The 18428-nt window shown below is 38.6% G+C and overlaps 1 protein-coding gene across 2 annotated transcripts in view; it reads right to left on the reverse strand.

The window, feature by feature from the left end:
* Window positions 1–18428, reverse strand: part of LRP2 (LDL receptor related protein 2) — a 187097-nt gene that overhangs the window by 119778 nt on the left and 48891 nt on the right. For both annotated transcript variants that reach the window (XM_065931701.1, XM_065931700.1), the window contains exons 5-14: window positions 16095–16205; window positions 15677–15790; window positions 14825–14944; window positions 13587–13739; window positions 12214–12333; window positions 7907–8035; window positions 6178–6347; window positions 4955–5178; window positions 2767–2973; window positions 956–1158 (exon numbers count right to left, since the gene is read on the reverse strand). In XM_065931701.1, coding sequence (XP_065787773.1) covers window positions 956–1158; window positions 2767–2973; window positions 4955–5178; window positions 6178–6347; window positions 7907–8035; window positions 12214–12333; window positions 13587–13739; window positions 14825–14944; window positions 15677–15790; window positions 16095–16205 — 1551 coding nt within the window. The remainder of the gene's footprint in view (window positions 1–955; window positions 1159–2766; window positions 2974–4954; window positions 5179–6177; window positions 6348–7906; window positions 8036–12213; window positions 12334–13586; window positions 13740–14824; window positions 14945–15676; window positions 15791–16094; window positions 16206–18428) is intronic.

Consider the following 18428-nt stretch of genomic DNA (forward strand, 5'->3'; position numbering starts at 1 on the left):
CCATGAATTGATCATTCCAAATAGATATTTTCTAATATAGTATATACTTTCATATATATACATATAGTATACATTTTCCAATGAAGTGTTTTTTTATGTAGGAAGGGTAGTCATCCAAAACCATCCGTTCTAGAGGCTGGTTTGTTTGGGTGTTTTTAATCAGCCTAATTACTTCATAGTCTTTCTCCAGAAAGCCAGACCCATCACTTAGCATTAGAGATTTAAAGTGAAATCTTTCTTTCTCTGAATTACTGTTCACTGATATTAAGCTTTCTTCCAAAGTAGCCTAGTTTGTGTTTCTTTTCTTTGATGCATAAGCAAATGCAGAAAAGAGCTATGGACACAGTCTAGTCATGTCAGTTTAAAACCTTGAAACAAAACTTATTATAAAATAACATAAGACTTAACAGTGTCTGAATCAAAATATTTCATTTCTTTGATTAGCGACTATCCTGAGAGACACCAAACCCAATGCTAAACAGGTGTCATACAAGGAAGAAGAAGAAGAAAAAAAAGCTCTGGAACTACCTAAATAAAATGACCACTTAGGCATGTTATTTTCTTCTTCTGGTCTGGCTTCCTTGCCTATAATATTAGAAAGTTGAATTGGGAGATTTCTCCCAGTAGACAAAGGATGGGTAATTTTAGTTTGGTGTATTTGCTGCTCTTTCTCCAATCTGTAGACAGGATCTGGTACACTGCATATGCCAATAAATATCTGTTAAACACATCTTTATGTTCTTTGTAGACTGAAATACATCAACTTCGTAGACTGAAATACATCAACTTCTCTAAAATACCCATGACCTGCAAAGCTAATTTCAGCTAGTTTAACTCTCTAGATAATCCATCAAACATTTTGAGAACACCACCCATATCTCATGAGAACTTTGAGAAAACCTTTCTACCAAGGTCTGTACCAAGCAGGGTTTTTCCACTGTTGGGGGGCGCCTACCATCGGGCTGCCTGAGGGCATGGTAAACAGTCACTCCAAATGGCCTCAGGGAAGAGCGGTAGTACAATCTGGGGTTAGTATCCTTGAACTTGCTTGCCTTCAATACAGCCATCTTTGTCCAATCGGTGAAGAACAACTGTCCTTCAAACAAGCTTATTGAAAAGGGATGAGGAATGTTCGAGCCTCCATGAATTACTGTCATCCTGTTACCGAAGAGACACACCATACAGCTTTGATTAAAGGTGGAATTAGTTCACATAAATGCTTAAAAGCTAAAAGATTGCTAGTTACAACTACAGAATATATAGTCAAGATACACTTTAAGATGCAGATGTATTTCTGTCTATACTTGCTAGAAGGACTTCCATGTTGCCAAGAGCGTTGGCACTTATAGACCATTCCCGTCCTAGCTAAATTTTTTGAGAAATTACTGCTTTCCACCTGTTCTTCATTATTTTAAGGTTGCCCCACATATAAAAGGGCTAAGATGTGAAACATAATTTTGAAATTCCTAGGGGAAAGAGTGTAACAAGGGATGGGAAATCTGGTAGAAGATGCCTTCAACACTCACTCCACTCACAACACTGCACCACTGACCATTTCTCAGCCACTAGGGAACAAGACAGCAAGTTGGAAAATTCGACACATGGCAAACACAGACCTATTTCTGATGTCACTCTAGAGAGCAGAAAGAGCAGGGCTACCACTGACATGCCCTTGCCTGATTAAATTGTCAGCTAATCACGTGTTAGTGGAGACAGAGTGCCCAGAACTGCTTAAATGGAAGACAACAGAGGTAAGAAGTGCCAGACAAGGGGAGGAAATCAACATTGCTGCCGTGAATCTACCAGAATTTGCCATGAATCTACATAATCTACCACATCTACAGAAACAGTCGTTCACTGAGGCCACATAAAGTCAGGTGGAGGATGGTTCATCAAAGAGAAAAAAGTTAGTCAATTTCTCAATTGTATGATTCATATGATTATTTTTGTCATTAATTCATATTCTCACCTTGGGAACCAGTTTCAGTAATAAGAAGTCATAGCCTTACTACACAATCTCTTCATTTAAACAAATAGAGATTGTGGCAAACTGTGATACCATTCTTACAAATAGAGATAAAGGAGAATCAAAAGTATCATGGTCTTTTTATTGAGAAAATAAGATCAAGTCCTTCAGAAAAATCAAATTGACACAAGTAATTTTTCTTGGTCAAAAGTTAAAGGCTGTTTTAACCAGTTTTTGAAAACACCAAAAGAAGTGTTAACAAATTAATCTATGGTCAACTCTAGTATGACTAAGAAGATGAAGGAAAAAAGTATGCCATAGTCTGCATTCAAATGTTGTTTAAATGCCTTTGAAGTATATCAGGTAAAAAGTCACAATTTCTCTTTAAGGTTTGAAAAATATATAAGAGCAGTATAAAATCCAGTTAATTCCCACCAGATAACGTTAAACGTATTTACTAGGGGGAAGATAGAAAACTAAACTATAAAATGATCTTTGGAAACAAACCCTAAGGGACCCAGAAAAATGAACTCAGGAGTTAATGAAAATAATGTGCTTCATCTGGGAGTGAAGGAGGGTTTGGAGAAGAGAAATCAAATTTGAGTGTTAACATGGAACAAGTTAAAACTCAGAGCAGGTCACATCACGCAAATATCAACACAAAGATCATTCAAGTTATGTCAACCAACAAAGCAGTCTTTTAATTCTAGTTCTTCAGTATCCCTCTCCATAAATTTTATGTACTTCTCCCAAACTTATAAAGATGTATTTAAAAAAAAAAAAAAAAAAAAACTTCTTACCTTTTAAGTCCATCGTAAGTTACAGTCTCAATGTAATCAAATCGGGAGTCAACCCAGTAAACACGCTTTGATACCAAATCCAGGGTTATCCCACCAGGCCATCCCAGCTTTGTTGTTACCAAGTCTTTACGGTTGGAGCCATCCATGTAAGCTCTTTCTATCCTCGGTACCCCAAAAACGTTTTGCCAATCTGAGAAAAATAAATAACTACAAAAGAAAAAAGATGAGAGAATCAGCTATTTCACAAGTTTACTTAGTAAATATCTTTTGAGATTGTGTGTTTGGATCAATGGAAATCTCTTCTAGCTGATAAGAGAACTATGGAGGTTTAAAACAACAGAGAAATTTTAAAGCATTAAAAATCAGAGATGGTGAGGACCAATTGGCGGGGGAGGGGGGGGCGGGGGGGGCATCGAAAACTCCAAATAGCAACTATGAAAATGCACAATTCACAGGCAAAAAAAAAAAAAAAAAAGCTTATCTACTTTCTAGCCTTCTTAATGTTTCTCCCGTTCCCTGACTCCATCTTTCACTTCTCTGTTTACAGCCAGCAAAAATACTACCAAGAAAAAAAAAATCTATCAAGCCATTTCCCTCCTTAAGTCTTTATTCTAAGGCACAGTCTAGACATCATATACGTCATCTTCAAGGAAGGACAGATCATGAAATAGAAATGAATAATCACCAGCACTTAAGCAGCCTCAAGTTCATCCAACACTTCTAAGACCCAACTGTGAAAATCTAGCCAGCCCAGGTGGGATGCATGAGTCAAGTGCTCGGGCCTGGTGGGCTGGGAAGACCCAGAGGAATCGGGTGGAGAGGGAGGTGGGATGGGGGACCGGGATGGGGAATACGTGTAACTCCATTGCTGATTCATATCAATGTATGACAAAACCCACTGAAAAATAAAAAATAAAATAAAATTAAATTAAAAAAAAAGAAAATCTAGGCAAAAGCTAGCCTCTACATAACTGGTCTCAAATGTGAAGATCAGAATTTTAATTTATACCTGGAGAAAACACTGACATCTCAACACTTGTCTCTAACAGGAAATCACTAAAAGGGATAGGTCCGGTAGGGATAGAGTAGAGTGTTCAGATTGTTAGCTTAGAAATTACATTAGGGATTGTAGATAGAGAAGGAACTTTAGGGAGGCTTTGGGAGACCACAGTAAGTTAATGAGCACTCAAGAAGGTAATGGAAAAATCATCAAACAATGTGGGTTTGCTTGACTTATAAAGCAGAGCAAGTGGCATAGTATCAAAGCCAGACTGGTGTGCATAACAACAAAACCAGGCTAACTTGCTTACCAACAAAACCATGCAACAGAAGCATGAGACATGCCCCAAAACAAAAAAACAATCATGGAAAATAAGGCCTACAACCTGCCCAGTGATGTCAACAAGTTAATGACCTAGGGAATGTTCTTTGCATGCACAAAAATACTAATTTAGGGAAAGGTGATATTTCAAAGTGAAAGACACTTGTACTGAGATCTGAATTTTTCCATAGTGCCATGATGATCCTAGAAGCACCTCAAAAACTCTCCCACCCAACAAATAGGAGGAATTAATGACCAAAGACTCAAAGAATGAAAAAGAAGGTGGTCTTATCCACCTCTCCTCTCTTCCTTTAATTATAAAAATGTAACCCACTAAGTATTCAGGGCAGTGCAACACTAACATCCTATGCTAATAAATCACTTATCTATCACTTTGCCTCTTGCTAAATTCTTTCTGTACTGAAGCATAAAGAACTGGGGCTCTTCAGAGCCCTCCAAAACACCACCTAGTGGTTTTAGATCTATCCCCTGCTTAAAACAACTTCACAACTTAAGAGTGATCACATTAACAATGATTTAGTTGTGACAGTACTATTAGAGTGAGTCAGAAAAAAGAATTCAATCTCTCAGCCAGGAAAACATGGCAAACACTAAGCATAAAATTCATACCCCAATAACATTACATATTTTTAGGACATTAGTAGGGATATTTGCACTGCACATCCTCAAATCGGATTATATTTAGCTAACTCCTTTAAAGGTGCTATGAAAAGAGATATGAAATAAACACAGATTCTACAGTACAGAGCATAAAGAATCTTAAACTATGCCAATGGATGTTTTACCTAAAGGGGGAGAAATGAAACTCAAAAAATGCTGAAATCAGTATGTTTGCAAATAACTTACCCAACAGTTGGATCCACAGCAATTCCTCTAGGGTGTCCCAAATGTTCACTTATAAGGGTAATCCGATGGCTTCCATCCAAATTTGCCACATCTATGCAGTTGACTCTGGTCTCCACAATATAAAGTTTATCATTTACCCAATCCACAGCCAGATTCTCTGGGTCTTCGATAGAAACACCGAGAACTTCTCTGGTACGTGAACCAGAGATGTCAACTGAAAAAACCTGGAAGAAAAACCAAAATTATTAAACCTCTTAAGCATAACTAGTTGGGAGAGCTTTCCAGGGACTTATCTTTGGTGTAGAAATCAGTCATTTAAACTAAAAAAAAAAAAATTCACTAGAGACTTTTTATTTTACATCATGGGTTACTGGGAGGTGGTGGGGCATTTCTTTAAAAGCATGTGAGGCATATATAAAAAGTTGAGTTTAAAAAAAAAAAAAGCCTGCATCTCTAATTCTTAGGTAGTTAGTGAAAGTTTAATTCAATGTGGATTTTTGGTGGCACAGGTGGAAGTAGTTTGTTTTGATTTCTAGCTATTATTAAATCATACCTACTAGTAATCCAAAGTCTCAATTTTTGGAAAATTTATGGAATTTATCCATTAACTGAATTAAAATTTTATTAATGGTACAAGGAAATGTAAGAAGAAATAAAATATCATAACTCTTTAAGAGTCTCTAAAATTCATGTTTAAAAAATCTCTGTTGCATTACTCAAAGTTGAAATCAGATCCATCACATTTTCCAAATAAGAGAGCATAATGAAATTTTGGCTGTTAAACAAAATACTGTCAATATTTGTTACCCAATGCTCAATTACAGTTCCATTTAGAAGATGCAGGTAAAATCTGATTTTTATCATCTAGGAAAGCAGAATACTTTTTACATTTTAAATGATCAAGTTTCAAAAATTACTACCAAATATCTATCCAGTTTTGAAAGAATGTCTACTATTTCTTTTAATTAGGCTTTTGGACTCCATTTCGAATAAAATTAAAAGTTGCTCAAGGCTAATCCATATAATAGACTGCTTTGTTTAACAGGTCACATGTAATACTATAGCAGTAAAAGGTGCTGATTAACATAAAATATCTCAAGGGCCTTTTTTGTTAGAAAACAAAGGAACTTCCCTCCCTACTCCTCCCAAAATGAAAAACTATCAACACTTTGTGCTTGGAGTTCTATCAGGTCCCAAGCTATACTCCAGAAATTTCTATTTACCTTATTTTGCACAATGTCAGTCCAAAAGACTCTGCGTTGCCGATAGTGAAAATCCACACCCACAGCCAATCCACGATTTTGAGACTGTGCCAGAATCTGAAAGTTGTTTCCATGAATGTTACCCTTTAGCAAATCCCGGCCATTGGAGAAGATCACAAAGGCCTCACCAACTAAAGGTGAAGAAGGAAGGCACTGTCAGTCCTTCAAGTGAACAGAGATGATGAAGCAACTTACAACTATGTTTTCTCATTTGGTTTTAAATATTCAGAAAATACATATCAGAATGTGTATGTAGAAATACATATCATTACAGATGGGCAAATCAAGGCACAAAGGCTTAATGAAATGTCCAAAATCACAGTAAGTTAGGAACAGAGTCTGTCAAGAACTCAAGGGTCCTAAATGCTGTTTCAATGACACTGAGGTATCAGAGAATCTTTGATGATATGGGCACCTTTCCCCAGGTGCAACTTTAGATTGTCTAAAACCCAAAATACATTTTAAAGATTAATGGGAAACCACCCAATGTGAAAAACACGGCAATGGTGGATCCAAACCTGCTACACCCATATACTTACAAGAATGCAAAATGAATACAGTTTTTCATTGAAGTCTGGTTTGCTATAGCAAAGGATAAGAAATAACATAAAAGTCCATCACTAAAGGACTAGTTAGATAAATTATATACCTCCTAAACACGGATTCTGCCACTATTAAAAAACACTGTAGACCTGAAACACTGGAAACCAACTACACTTCAAATAAAAATAAAACAAAATTAAAATAGAGTCCTCTATGTTGATATGGTAAGCCCTTAAAAATATAGTATGCAACATTAGCAAAATGAAGAACTGTATGTATAGTTTACTACCAATTATGTAAAAATAGAGTTAAATGTCTATATTTGCATACTCTTATTAATGCATTTAATAATCTCTAGAATTAAACAGTGATTATCCATAGAAGAGGAGAAGTGGGAAACTGGGCAGAGTGGGATGGGTATAGGGGGTGGGGAGGTGGTCATATAACTTCTCAATAATGTGAAATTTTTGAAAATATGAGTATGTACCTGTTCAAAAAGAAATAAATGTTAAAAATCAGTTGTAACTAAAGTTAGTCCACAACATATCAGGTATTTTCTACACAAAAACAACTAGAAAACAGATGGGCAAATCAGTTTCAGAAAGACACTAAAGGCGGTTTAAATAGGTGTGGGGAAAAATTGGGAAAAGAGAGTGAAATCAAGATCTCATTACCCAGAAATCCACAGTGACAAAAATTTTCATGACTTTTCTATACCACAGTGCTCTTATAATGAGGGCATTTTCACAAGCTGTAATCCAAATTTAGCAGGTCCATTTTGAACCACCTCTAAAAAAATTTTGCATAAATAGTGCCTATTGATATTTGTCAGCTTGTGGTAGGTACATTAATTAAAAATAGGTCAAATGTACTCATAAAATTTCTGTGGTAGATGATACACTATTTCAGGCCCAAAGTGAACAAGCAATCAATAAAATTAAAAAAATCCAACAACTATTAATCCACAAGTTGGTCCCTAAAAGCATGAAATTAATGTTGACCCATTCTTCCAACAGCAGGTGCCACATCTGATTTGTGGTAATCAAACCCACCATCTGCCTTAATGCTGATATTTCTTTTGACTTCTGCTATGCAAAGAGGGTGGAAGTTTAGTATTCAGAAACACGAGTGTCTTTAATTTACTTACAAGAAGAATTAGCTCTGCAGTGCTGCTGACGCTCCAGAACGTACCCCTCTACACAGTCACACCGGTGATGGCCAATTCGGTCTTCACATATCTGATCACAAACTCCCCATATCTGGCAATCATCAAAATCTGCCACATAGGAAATAACTAGTTATAATAACATTTAACAACATGTCTTGAGCACTTTCTGAAAAAAGTTTTAGCAAGCTATACAGGAATCTGGTGATGCAACTGCCTAAGAAAGTACCCCCTAGGGAGGCAGGGCATAGGCATTGTCACACTAAGGAAAACCTAAGGTTCTTTAAAATCTACATAAAGGATAACATTGCAGGTGATGCACAACACTGCTTGGAGTCATTGCCTTAGCATTTCATTTATTAATGATGGTTTACAAAATACCTGAATTTTGGTATAAATGCATCCTTTTAAAATTGTGCTTTCCAATCTGGTAGACACTAGCTCTCTGCAGCTTCTCAAAGTCATATTTAGATTAACTAAAATGAAACAAACTTAATAATGCAATTTCTCAGTCACACTTGCCACATTTCAAATGCTGACAGCCACATGTGACTGGCAGTTACCGTACTGGAGGACACAGACATTTCCATCACTGCAGAAAGAACTGCCTTATATCCAATTGCTCAATGAGACACAAATAAAGTATGCAATAAAGTATCTGGAAAGGTCTGTTTATCCTTTTCTCTGATGTCAAAAGTCATCACCAAAATTAAAATCATTTTTAAGTCATGAAAAATGCATTCTCTTCTGCTTACTCATTAGCATTATTCATTCATTTAATAGGTACTTGTTGAAAATCCATTACACAATAGAGCTCTGTTCAATGGCCAAGTAGTCCCAGTTCTATCAAATAGTAAAAAGACTTTCAATATAATTGATACATAAACAATACAACATGGGGGGAGGGAAGAAAAACACACATGTCTTTCTTTAAGATTATAAAGCTTAAAGAGCAACAAATTGTCCTATCCTTGGACAGTTAACTGCAGTTAACTGCTGCCAAATATTTCATTTGACCCTCGAAGTTCACATCCAATCTTCACCTTCTTTCGCCCTGCTCTCTTTCTTTGAAGAATGATGTCCACAGTCTAAATCAACAGGCTCCTATTCCCTAGGGCTTCAGAAAATTCTCAAGTAAATTATAATTCCTGAGACTTACAGGTCTAGGTTTCTCTAGAATTTCTAGAATCTGATAACATTTGCAAAGCTGTGAGTTGAATTCTACCACACCTGCTGCATGCCCCACCATCCTGTGACTCCCCAACAAGAAAGACCAAGAAGGAATTTCCTGGTGGTCCAGTGGTTAAGAATCTGCCTTCCAATGCAAGGGACATGGGTTTGATCCCTGGTGGGGGAACTAAGATCCCACAGCTACTAAGCCCTTGCCCTCTAGAGCCCAGGCTCCACAACTAGAGAAGCCCCCAAGTGCCATTAACTAGAGAGAAATCCCACGTGCCACAACAAAGATCCAGCACAGTCAAAATCTTAAAAATAAAAAATTTTATTTAAAAAAAAGAAAGACCAAGAAAGCCCTGGGATCAAGATAATGGTTCCCGTTTTCCCTCCAGATCAAGTATAACAACACAGACCAGCACATCTTTCATCCCCAGGACTGTGACAAGAAAAAATTAATCCAATTTGGACAGGACAAGGTAAAAGGACGTGCAGGTATAGACAAAAAGTCAACATTTGACCTATTTCTTCTGTGCCCTCATCATTTCTGAGAAAACACCACGTGAGGCTTTGCTTCAGTAGGAATGTACAGGACATTCGCCCTCAAACTCCCAGGGTATCATGACCTCATTTTGAGGGCAAGACACTATGACTATGTCTAAGGATCTGGAGTCAACCTGGAAACAGGAGTTCTCATGTCAAAAAGAGGGTGGAAAAGTCATAACTGGGAATTCTTGGGTGCAAATGCCCTTCCTACAGTCTGGGTTACAAGTACTTTACAGGTTTAAATGAGTAAATAAACACTGTCACTTTTAATGACTGAGGAAGATTCTGTTCATCATTACAAAGAAGAATGAAGGCCAATTAAAATCCATTGTCAGCCAAAAGAAAGACAAGAAAAATGAAAGGGAGACCTGAGAATTTTAAAGAGAGTAGAAAAGGTAATGGAAAGTACAAAACACTAAAATGCTGCTTTAAAATCCTCCTTCCCAGAGCAAGTCACCTTGATTTACTTTCCTTTTTACTCTTTGTCCCCTCTTACCAACAAATACTGCTTTGAGAGTAATTTAAAAACAAATCCTGCTCCAACACCCTATGATCCATCTGGCTGTGTGCAATTCCACCATGCTGAATGACCTTCCTGCCCTAAGGCTGCACCACGATGTCATTCCCTCAACAAACAGCATGTCCTTGTCAATCAGAAACAATAGTCCAGTAAACTGCTATGGTGGCTTGCCTCAGAGTCTCCACAGCTAGGTCAAGACTACCAGGAGCAGAAGAATGGTAGAAGGAAAGATTCCATGTCATGATTATTCCATTTTATTCTTAACAATCACTGAGGCATCCCCTGGGGAGCCATGGCTAAGCTGATAGATGTTGCATAGGTTTCCAACACCTGAAGCTTCTGTGGTAAGTCAGGCACGCAGAGGATTACAGGCGTACAAAGAGTGTTTGTTCAACTGAAATGCTTGAAAGAGCAAACCTAAACAATTCTCTAAAAGCTCAGCTGAAATGAGTGTAACTGGTTTCATAATGTCATGTATTGAAACTAATAGGTTCTCTTTACCAAGAAAGCAAAATATAGTCTTCTTGAAAAGAAATGTGAAATAAATGTTAACCCAGCTTCAAAACTCAGGAGGCAGAGGTACATTCTTAAAGGACAAGAAAGGTCACAGAGAAAGTCTCTGCAGGTAGCAGAGGGCCTCATGTTCACAAAAACTCAAAATTGCAGACTTTTGAGCTTGTATCCAAAAGAGGTCATCTGTACTAAAGTCCTAGGTACATCATAAAGGGACTGAAAGATGTTTGTGGACCTTAGAATTAGTGCCCAAGTATCGGACTACTTCCAGTAGTAGTAGAACCAAAAGTGTTCTATGAATTCTGAAATGATCCTGTGTACAGCATAATACTGCAAAATTGTGTTACACTCATTAATAGATTTAAATGTAAAAATCTTGTTACAAAAGTTTTTCATTTCTTAAGGGCTGCAAAAACTTGAAGCAGCCCGGACCTCTCTCTGACCTACAACTCAAACCTCACCATAGGCTTAAGTATTAGAAAAAATGTTGGAAAACATGTTGGAAAATGTGGCTCTAGAATGGGGGGGGTGGGGGTGGAAGGACGAAAGAATAGGTTGCAAGGTATCACAAGAATGAACCAGGGATTCTTAAAGAGCAAATCCCTTCTCACGAAAACATTTCATGGCCTATCGAGTTCCAACTACAAGGCGGCCTAGCCCAAATTTCTCTTTAGGATTGAGAGGAAAAAGAGAGAAAAACAAATGTAACACTGAGAATGTGGCTTCAGGCATCTCTACTGGAATTCCTTTTCTAGTAAGAGAAAGGGGAAGGGCCTAGAGAACTAAGACTGGAAATCGGATTGGCAGCTGGGTGGCAGTAAAGGGGAAGAGTAGCCTGACATCTGGCAGACAGCCTGAGCAGTCTTACACTTACAGAAGACAGCATAAGCAGGGCTTCCGTGTCAGGAACTCCGGAAATAGACTTTCTCCAGAGTTTGTAAACCAGAGTGTTTCTTTTGTTCTTGTTTATTTTATTTATTCATTTATTCATTTTTGCCCACACCACATGCCTTGTGGGATCTTAGTTCCCTAACCAGGGAACCCCGGCCCTTGGCAGTGAAAGCTCGGAGTCCTAAGTGCTATATAAATACCTGCCTGCACACAGAAAGTTCAAGTTTTGCTTTTGGGAACTTTCTGCCCCCCCACTCCCCTTCTTTTTTTGATCCCCAGTTGACTGAATTGGAGATTGAAGAATTCACAGATAGGGAGGGCCAATTGTATTTAACAAGTATGGCTATATAATTCTCCTTCCAAATATATAAAACAGCAATATACAATATAGGAAAAGAACAACCTTCATCATTAGGAGCTGGACAGATATACACATAGCTAATTTACTCACTCATCATACAACTACTCTTTTGCCATGGGCACCTCACAAAAGCTTCTCAGAGTTAAAACTTCATATTGTCCAGGTTTTCAGTGAAGACTTATTGCTCTTTGTTAACAGATTCTCCTCTCCACAAATACAAACTCCTTGATGTTAAAGGGAGTGTCCCCAGTGCCATAAGTACTGTGATGAAAGTCTGTCACTTACCAACGCAGTTATTGGTTCTATTTTTGTTGACAATAAAACCTGAGGGGCAGTAACACATCCCTCCGCCTGGTGACTTGTGGCATTGGTACTCACATCCCAAGGACGGACACAGATTAACATCTAAACAGAGAAAAAGACTTTGTGAAATGAAAGGTGATCTCCAGACAAGGATAATTTATAAGAACTTTCCAAAGTAAAAGCTCAGTAAGTATGCAGTAACACAGAAAATTGATCACTATTCAAGCCTGCAGTATGATGCAATAAAAACTCAGCACATTATAAAATTCATTATAACTAAGTGCAAGCACAGGGCATCAGCAGTGCTGTTCATGAAAAAAAATCTGGTCAAAAGTCTATCTTTGTGTCTAGAAAGATATTAGGATATCTAACAGAAAGATTCCTACCTAGATATCTATTTCTTCTATCTAGAAAGAATAGAAGGATATTCCCAAGAATTCCCAAGCCACTGAACACTAGACACTAAATTTTTAACTTAATAATCCAAGCTAGCTTCAACTAATTTTTGTTTTCTAACTTTTGCACTAGGACTATTTAAAAGGACTCCCCAATGAAATGGGGGAAAAAAAGAAGCCTCTTTTTTTCATGGAAAAGAAATCACCAAAACTTTAGGGTTACAGTTCACGGTCACTGCTAGGCAACTATAAGATAATTCAGAGAGGAATCAAGTCCATGAATTGCACTTTCCTACAGGACAGCCAACTGTCCACAGAAGTGATGGCTTATAGTGGGGAAATATTCTACGGCTATGGAGTGGAGGTGGTGGGGTGAGTAACTCCAAGTTTAGATCCCTGAAACCAGAAGTTTGTGAGTAAAGCAGCAACACTTTTTCCACAGGTATAATCCAGGGAATAAAATCTCCAGAATACTTTTAGAGTCATCACAATTACCATTAAAACCATTCTTCCTGGGAAGGAGATGCGGGGGGAGGGGGAGAAAGAGTCACAAATATTTATAAACGCCTGCCATCAAGAAATGGAGTCTATTTCTTCAGTCCATTAAATCTGGAATCAGTGTGGCTTCTTTTGGCCAATAGAACACAGGAAACATGACGCAAGCAGAGGATGACAAGAGCTCGTTCACTGGGCTTGGCCCTTCCCACGACCAGGCAAACACGCCTGGTCTAGTCATGCTTTTGCTGGAGCATCCTGAGATGTGAGTGAGCTGGTTCAGGCCAAAAGAATAATGTAGCCAACCCACAGGATTGTGAGAAATAACAAATGTTTGTTGGTTAGAGCTACTAAGTCCTGGAATTGTTCATTCTGCAAACACCAACTGATACTCTCTGTATGTGGCAATCTGTTATAGAAAAACAGAGACACCTGAAAGATGTCCAGATAAATTTCCATACTCACCACACTGTTGTCCTGCAGTGATATTGCTTTCGTCTTCTCCTCCTGGACAATCTAAAGTCCCATCACAAACTTTAGAAATTGGGATGCATTTTCCAGACTTTGGACAGGCCCATTCATTTGGGTAACATTCAAAGGTACGATTACTTTTGCTTTCTGTGGGTGAAAAAGAGAGTTACTATAGGCCATATGAGAGGCAGAGCCAGCCATTTTTTAACACACAGTTAAGAGGGGATAGGGTAAACAAGAAACCTACAATAGACCGATATTTCACAATAAACAAGTAGTTTCTAACGCTACAACTGACCTTCTATTGAGATTCTAAAGAATGGTAAATGTCATTGTTTAGGTTCCAGTGTTTCTAGGGGAGGAAACTACCAGCCAAATTATGAGTAAGAAGCAGAAATGGGCCTGCATTATCAACAAACTAGATGAATAACCTGTAGGAGAACATTTAGTTATTAAATTATGAACAATAGAACTAGCGCTATCAAGGTAATGCAAGGATTCCTGAGTGTGTGTGTGTGTGTGTATGATTTTTGGTTGGTTGTTTTGTTTTGTTTCTTTAGTGAATTGTCAACAGTATAAGAAAGATTATAATCCAGAAGATGGAACACAACTTCTTGGAATACTGAAGCATGAAACCAATGGATGCTCCCAACCAAAACAAGCAACATTATTAATATACCCAGGCTAGAATCATAAAGGTAACTTTCTTTATGTGTGGGTGTTAGCAGTTTCCAAGCTGTTGGAGGTACTGCTGATAAGTGCCCAGGGAAGGGGATGAGTATCACTGACAATTTCCTTCTCACTTCTCCCGATAGTGGCCTCTCCTATATCTACCAACCTTCAGCTCAGTCGTTCTTAAGACAAATCACATTTTCCCATGTTTTCCCACCTTCCCCAGCCTACTTCTTTTATATAGATAAATCTAATTAAGATAAAAGTCTTAAAAGGAAAACCTCAGATAGGGCTATAAAGGGGAGAGACTGTCCTATCTTCTTGGCCTTACTGTTAGGAAAGGATTATAATTTATGCTATATTTGAATTCTGTGTCTTTTTAGAAAAACCTAGGGGAACCACTCTTCCTCATCCAAAATTCCCTGTCAGTCCAACCCATCTGGAAACTTGCATGTCACATAGATAATTTCTAACAAGGAAAGTAAGAAAAGCAAGTTCTGGAAAACACTTGCTTGGAAATTGGAAAATACTTTCCAATCAGAAGCTCTTCCCCTCCTTACCGCATCCATCTTCATCAGCATTATCTACACAGTCACCTTCTCCATCACAAACCCAGCCCTGTGCAATGCAGATGCCATTAGGGCAAGCGAATTCGTTGCCTTTGCAGGTCTGATAAGAACCTGGAAGAAAATAAAATGACAGCTACACTCCAAAGATATAAACCTTTGGAAAGAAATCAAAGTGCTCTCCCTGCCACCTAAACTGAGCTCCAAGAAACTGAAATTTCTACACCCATTTAGTCCCTTAACTATCTTGACAAAAATGAACAAAAAAAAAAAGAGAGAAAGAGAAGAAGAGAGAAGGGGGAGAAGCAAATAGTAGCTTTGGGTTCAGGACATGAAAATCAAGTGCATCAAGATGAAAAATAAGATAGCTATAAGTGGACACAGAGCGAAGAATACAGACTGACAAAGATGCTACAGAAATGCCAATGGTCAACATTCTCTCACTTGACCACAAGCACGGTAATTGCTCTCTAGAACTCAATGATTCTGAGTAACTCATTCCATGATATCACATTCCTCTCAGTTTAGCACTGAAATAAGCCCAGGTGCCAGAAAGGAAATCCAGTAATACAATATACCCTGTATCTTTGTGGCCTGAGAAAAGAAGGCAAACTGTCCATGAGCAACCCTTCAACTCTACACAGATTTTTGGAAGGTAAAGAAGTCTAAGTTCAGCAACACTGCTGAGGCTCATGCCATGGGCCCTAAATGATATTCTGGCTTCCTCTGCCATCAGACACAGTGACTCTTTTATTTGAAAAGAATAATACATCGGTGGGGGGGGGGGGGGACACAAAGACAAGAGCATTCCTAACAGCATGACCCAAAATGAGGAAGTCACCGTACTGCAAGAAAGTTCATCACTGCCATCATCACAGTCAATTTCATGGTCGCAGACGTAGGTTCTAGGAATGCACTGCCCACCGCCACACTGAAACTCATTGCGCGCGCATCGGCGAGCTGGGACACAAGGTTAAAAGGGGAAAGAAAAGAGAATTTCAATTTCACTCTAGCCACTTAATTTCGTAGGAAGAGTCTATCTCAAGTTTCAAGAGATTCTTACCACGCAGCAGTGTGCTGGTAAATGTTTAATAACCAGTTCTCCAGGAACATAAAAGTCCTTACTTACTGTATCTGCCGACTTCCATAGTGTAAAATACTCCACCACGGATGACTTCAAGCCACCAACATGAATTCACTGAACACACACTTGAGAAGAAATGTGCATAACTGGCCAGTAAATCAGCTCCAGCATATTACTTACTGCAATTGCGTTCATCAGAGGCATCTCTGCAATCAACCTGCCCATTACACCTCTGACTGGTGTTATAGCAGGCTCCGTTGGCACAAGTTAGCTGCGCACATACTGGGTATCCTGAAAGAATGGAAATAACACACAAGTCTTAAAGGAAGATGTTGCTTAGCAATCGCTTCTTGAATAACTACTATATCCTAGACACCAACTGCTGAACATATATTGGTGAACAAAAGAGACATTCTTTGGATAACCTAAGAATGACACAAACAGCAAATTACAAACTGGACCATGTGCTTAAGGTGGCAAGTACAGAGTGCTCTGAGAGGGCATAGTAGGGGGAATGGAAGCCCAGGGAATTGGGCTTTAAAGTGACTTGTGCCCTCCAAGCTGAAGAATGAGAATAAATTTTAACTTGTCAAAATGGAATCTTCTTTTACATAATATAAATAACACCCCAGGAAAGTAATGCACCATCACACATGGTTTGGGAGATGACGGGCTGGTTCTTTGGCTGGAAGGTCAAAGAAAGAAAACAGGCCAAGAAGCCAGGAAACCTGAGACCTGGGGTGCCACTCCGTACCTATTTACTCTGACTTGAATTATTCATCTTTTCTGTGTCACCATTTCCTCATCCACACATACAGGAACCTCCAAAAGACAACGTCTAGTAAAGCACTCTGAAAAGCATAGTGTGCTCTAGAAAATCACGGTATGTGCTACAAGCCCACATCGTTGTTACCATATCATGTACTGACGATCACTTCACTGCTGTTAGCCAAATGCTTTTTAACCCTGGTTTTCTAGATCTCAGCGGAAAAATCAGGATGTTCCCTTGAAGGAGAAAGGTACTATCAGCCCCTCCCGTGTGCTTCCCCAGACTTGGAACATATCTCATGACCCCCTCACTGTAGGCTCCATTCTATTCGCTGATTATCTGTTTCCCCATGACATTATGAAATCCTCTGAGATCAAGGATCCTGTCTTACTCAAATCCCCATCATTCAGTACAGAGACGAGGTCATTTACACACCGCGCTCAAGAAATGCTTGGGAGTGCCAGAGTTATCACAGCTGAACATTCTAGGTTGAAAAGTTTTTTAAAATAGTGTGAACTTCTGCCCTTTATGGTCTTTTAAGAGTCTCCCTCTCACAAGTATGATATCTTTATTGGTCTATTTTTTGTTTCATTAAAGATAGTTTTCATAGTGATTCTCAGATTCTAATCTCTTTTTCAGTAAGAACAGGGTACATCTCCAAGATCAGACGGCAGTCCCATTTCATGACGTTCCACAGTAAAAGAGTAAGCACAAATATTCTCATCTCCAGAAGCTCAAAACTAGCCTATTAAGTGTCTATAAATACTTTAATTGCCAAGCTGCACACAATCAACTGTATACTAAAATGGGAGGCATTTAATAACAGATAAAATTTAATTTTTTCACAAATTTTATTTTTTAATCATCCAAGAACCAGTTAATGTTTAGGGTTATTGCTATCTTTTCATCATAGGGACGGCACACATCCCAAATGCATCTTCAAAGGGTCACATAGCTCAGTTTATTCATTCTCCCTTCAAGAGATGCCTAGAAGCCAGCTGAGTCCAGCAAGTGATTCCTTTTCCCCTTGCACTGGAAAGCAGTATGCCATCTAGGCTATTCAGAGAGGGGCAAGCAGGAAGGAAATCTTAGAAAACCCAACCTCTTTACAATAAAGGAAATACCTATCAGGAAGAAATTTTACATGGGCATGGACTGCGACCCTTTCATTTAAGGTGATTATTGTAGATATGAAGGAACTGAGACCAATATGCTGGGCAGATCTCTTGTTCTCCCTGTCCTTTTTGAGGGGCATTCCCACACTGAAAACTAGTATCCACTAATATAACTAAAGCTTGCTGACACTGCACATTCACACCACAAACAGCAAGGCCAGCTTGATGTCATCAAAGAGAGTATTGGTAGGGTTAGAGGTCAGTAGTTTGACACTTGGAATGAAGTATGAACAGCTTTCTTGTCTCTGACCAAGTTGATAATAAATCTGTCCATCAGCTGAGGATTTGCCCTGCACACCTTCTGGTCTCTTCTGCGCCTGACTGGACGTGTGGGTATGCCCGTAGGAAGGACTGCATGGAGCCAAATCACACAGAAGATTTGGAAAACTGCTTCTAAAAGCTTTTCCCTCTTTGAATACCCCACAGAGAGAAAAGGTCCAAGTTGCATGCTGAGCAAAGTAAGAAATGAGCAGATTCTATTTCCTTTAAAGATTTCTACTGCTAACAGTATTAATGAGTTTCAATCTACCCCAGAAAACAGGAAGTCACAATACTTGGTGATAATGTATC

The sequence above is a fragment of the Muntiacus reevesi genome, chromosome 3 (assembly GCF_963930625.1).
Source record: "Muntiacus reevesi chromosome 3, mMunRee1.1, whole genome shotgun sequence".
NCBI lineage: Eukaryota > Metazoa > Chordata > Mammalia > Artiodactyla > Cervidae > Muntiacus > Muntiacus reevesi.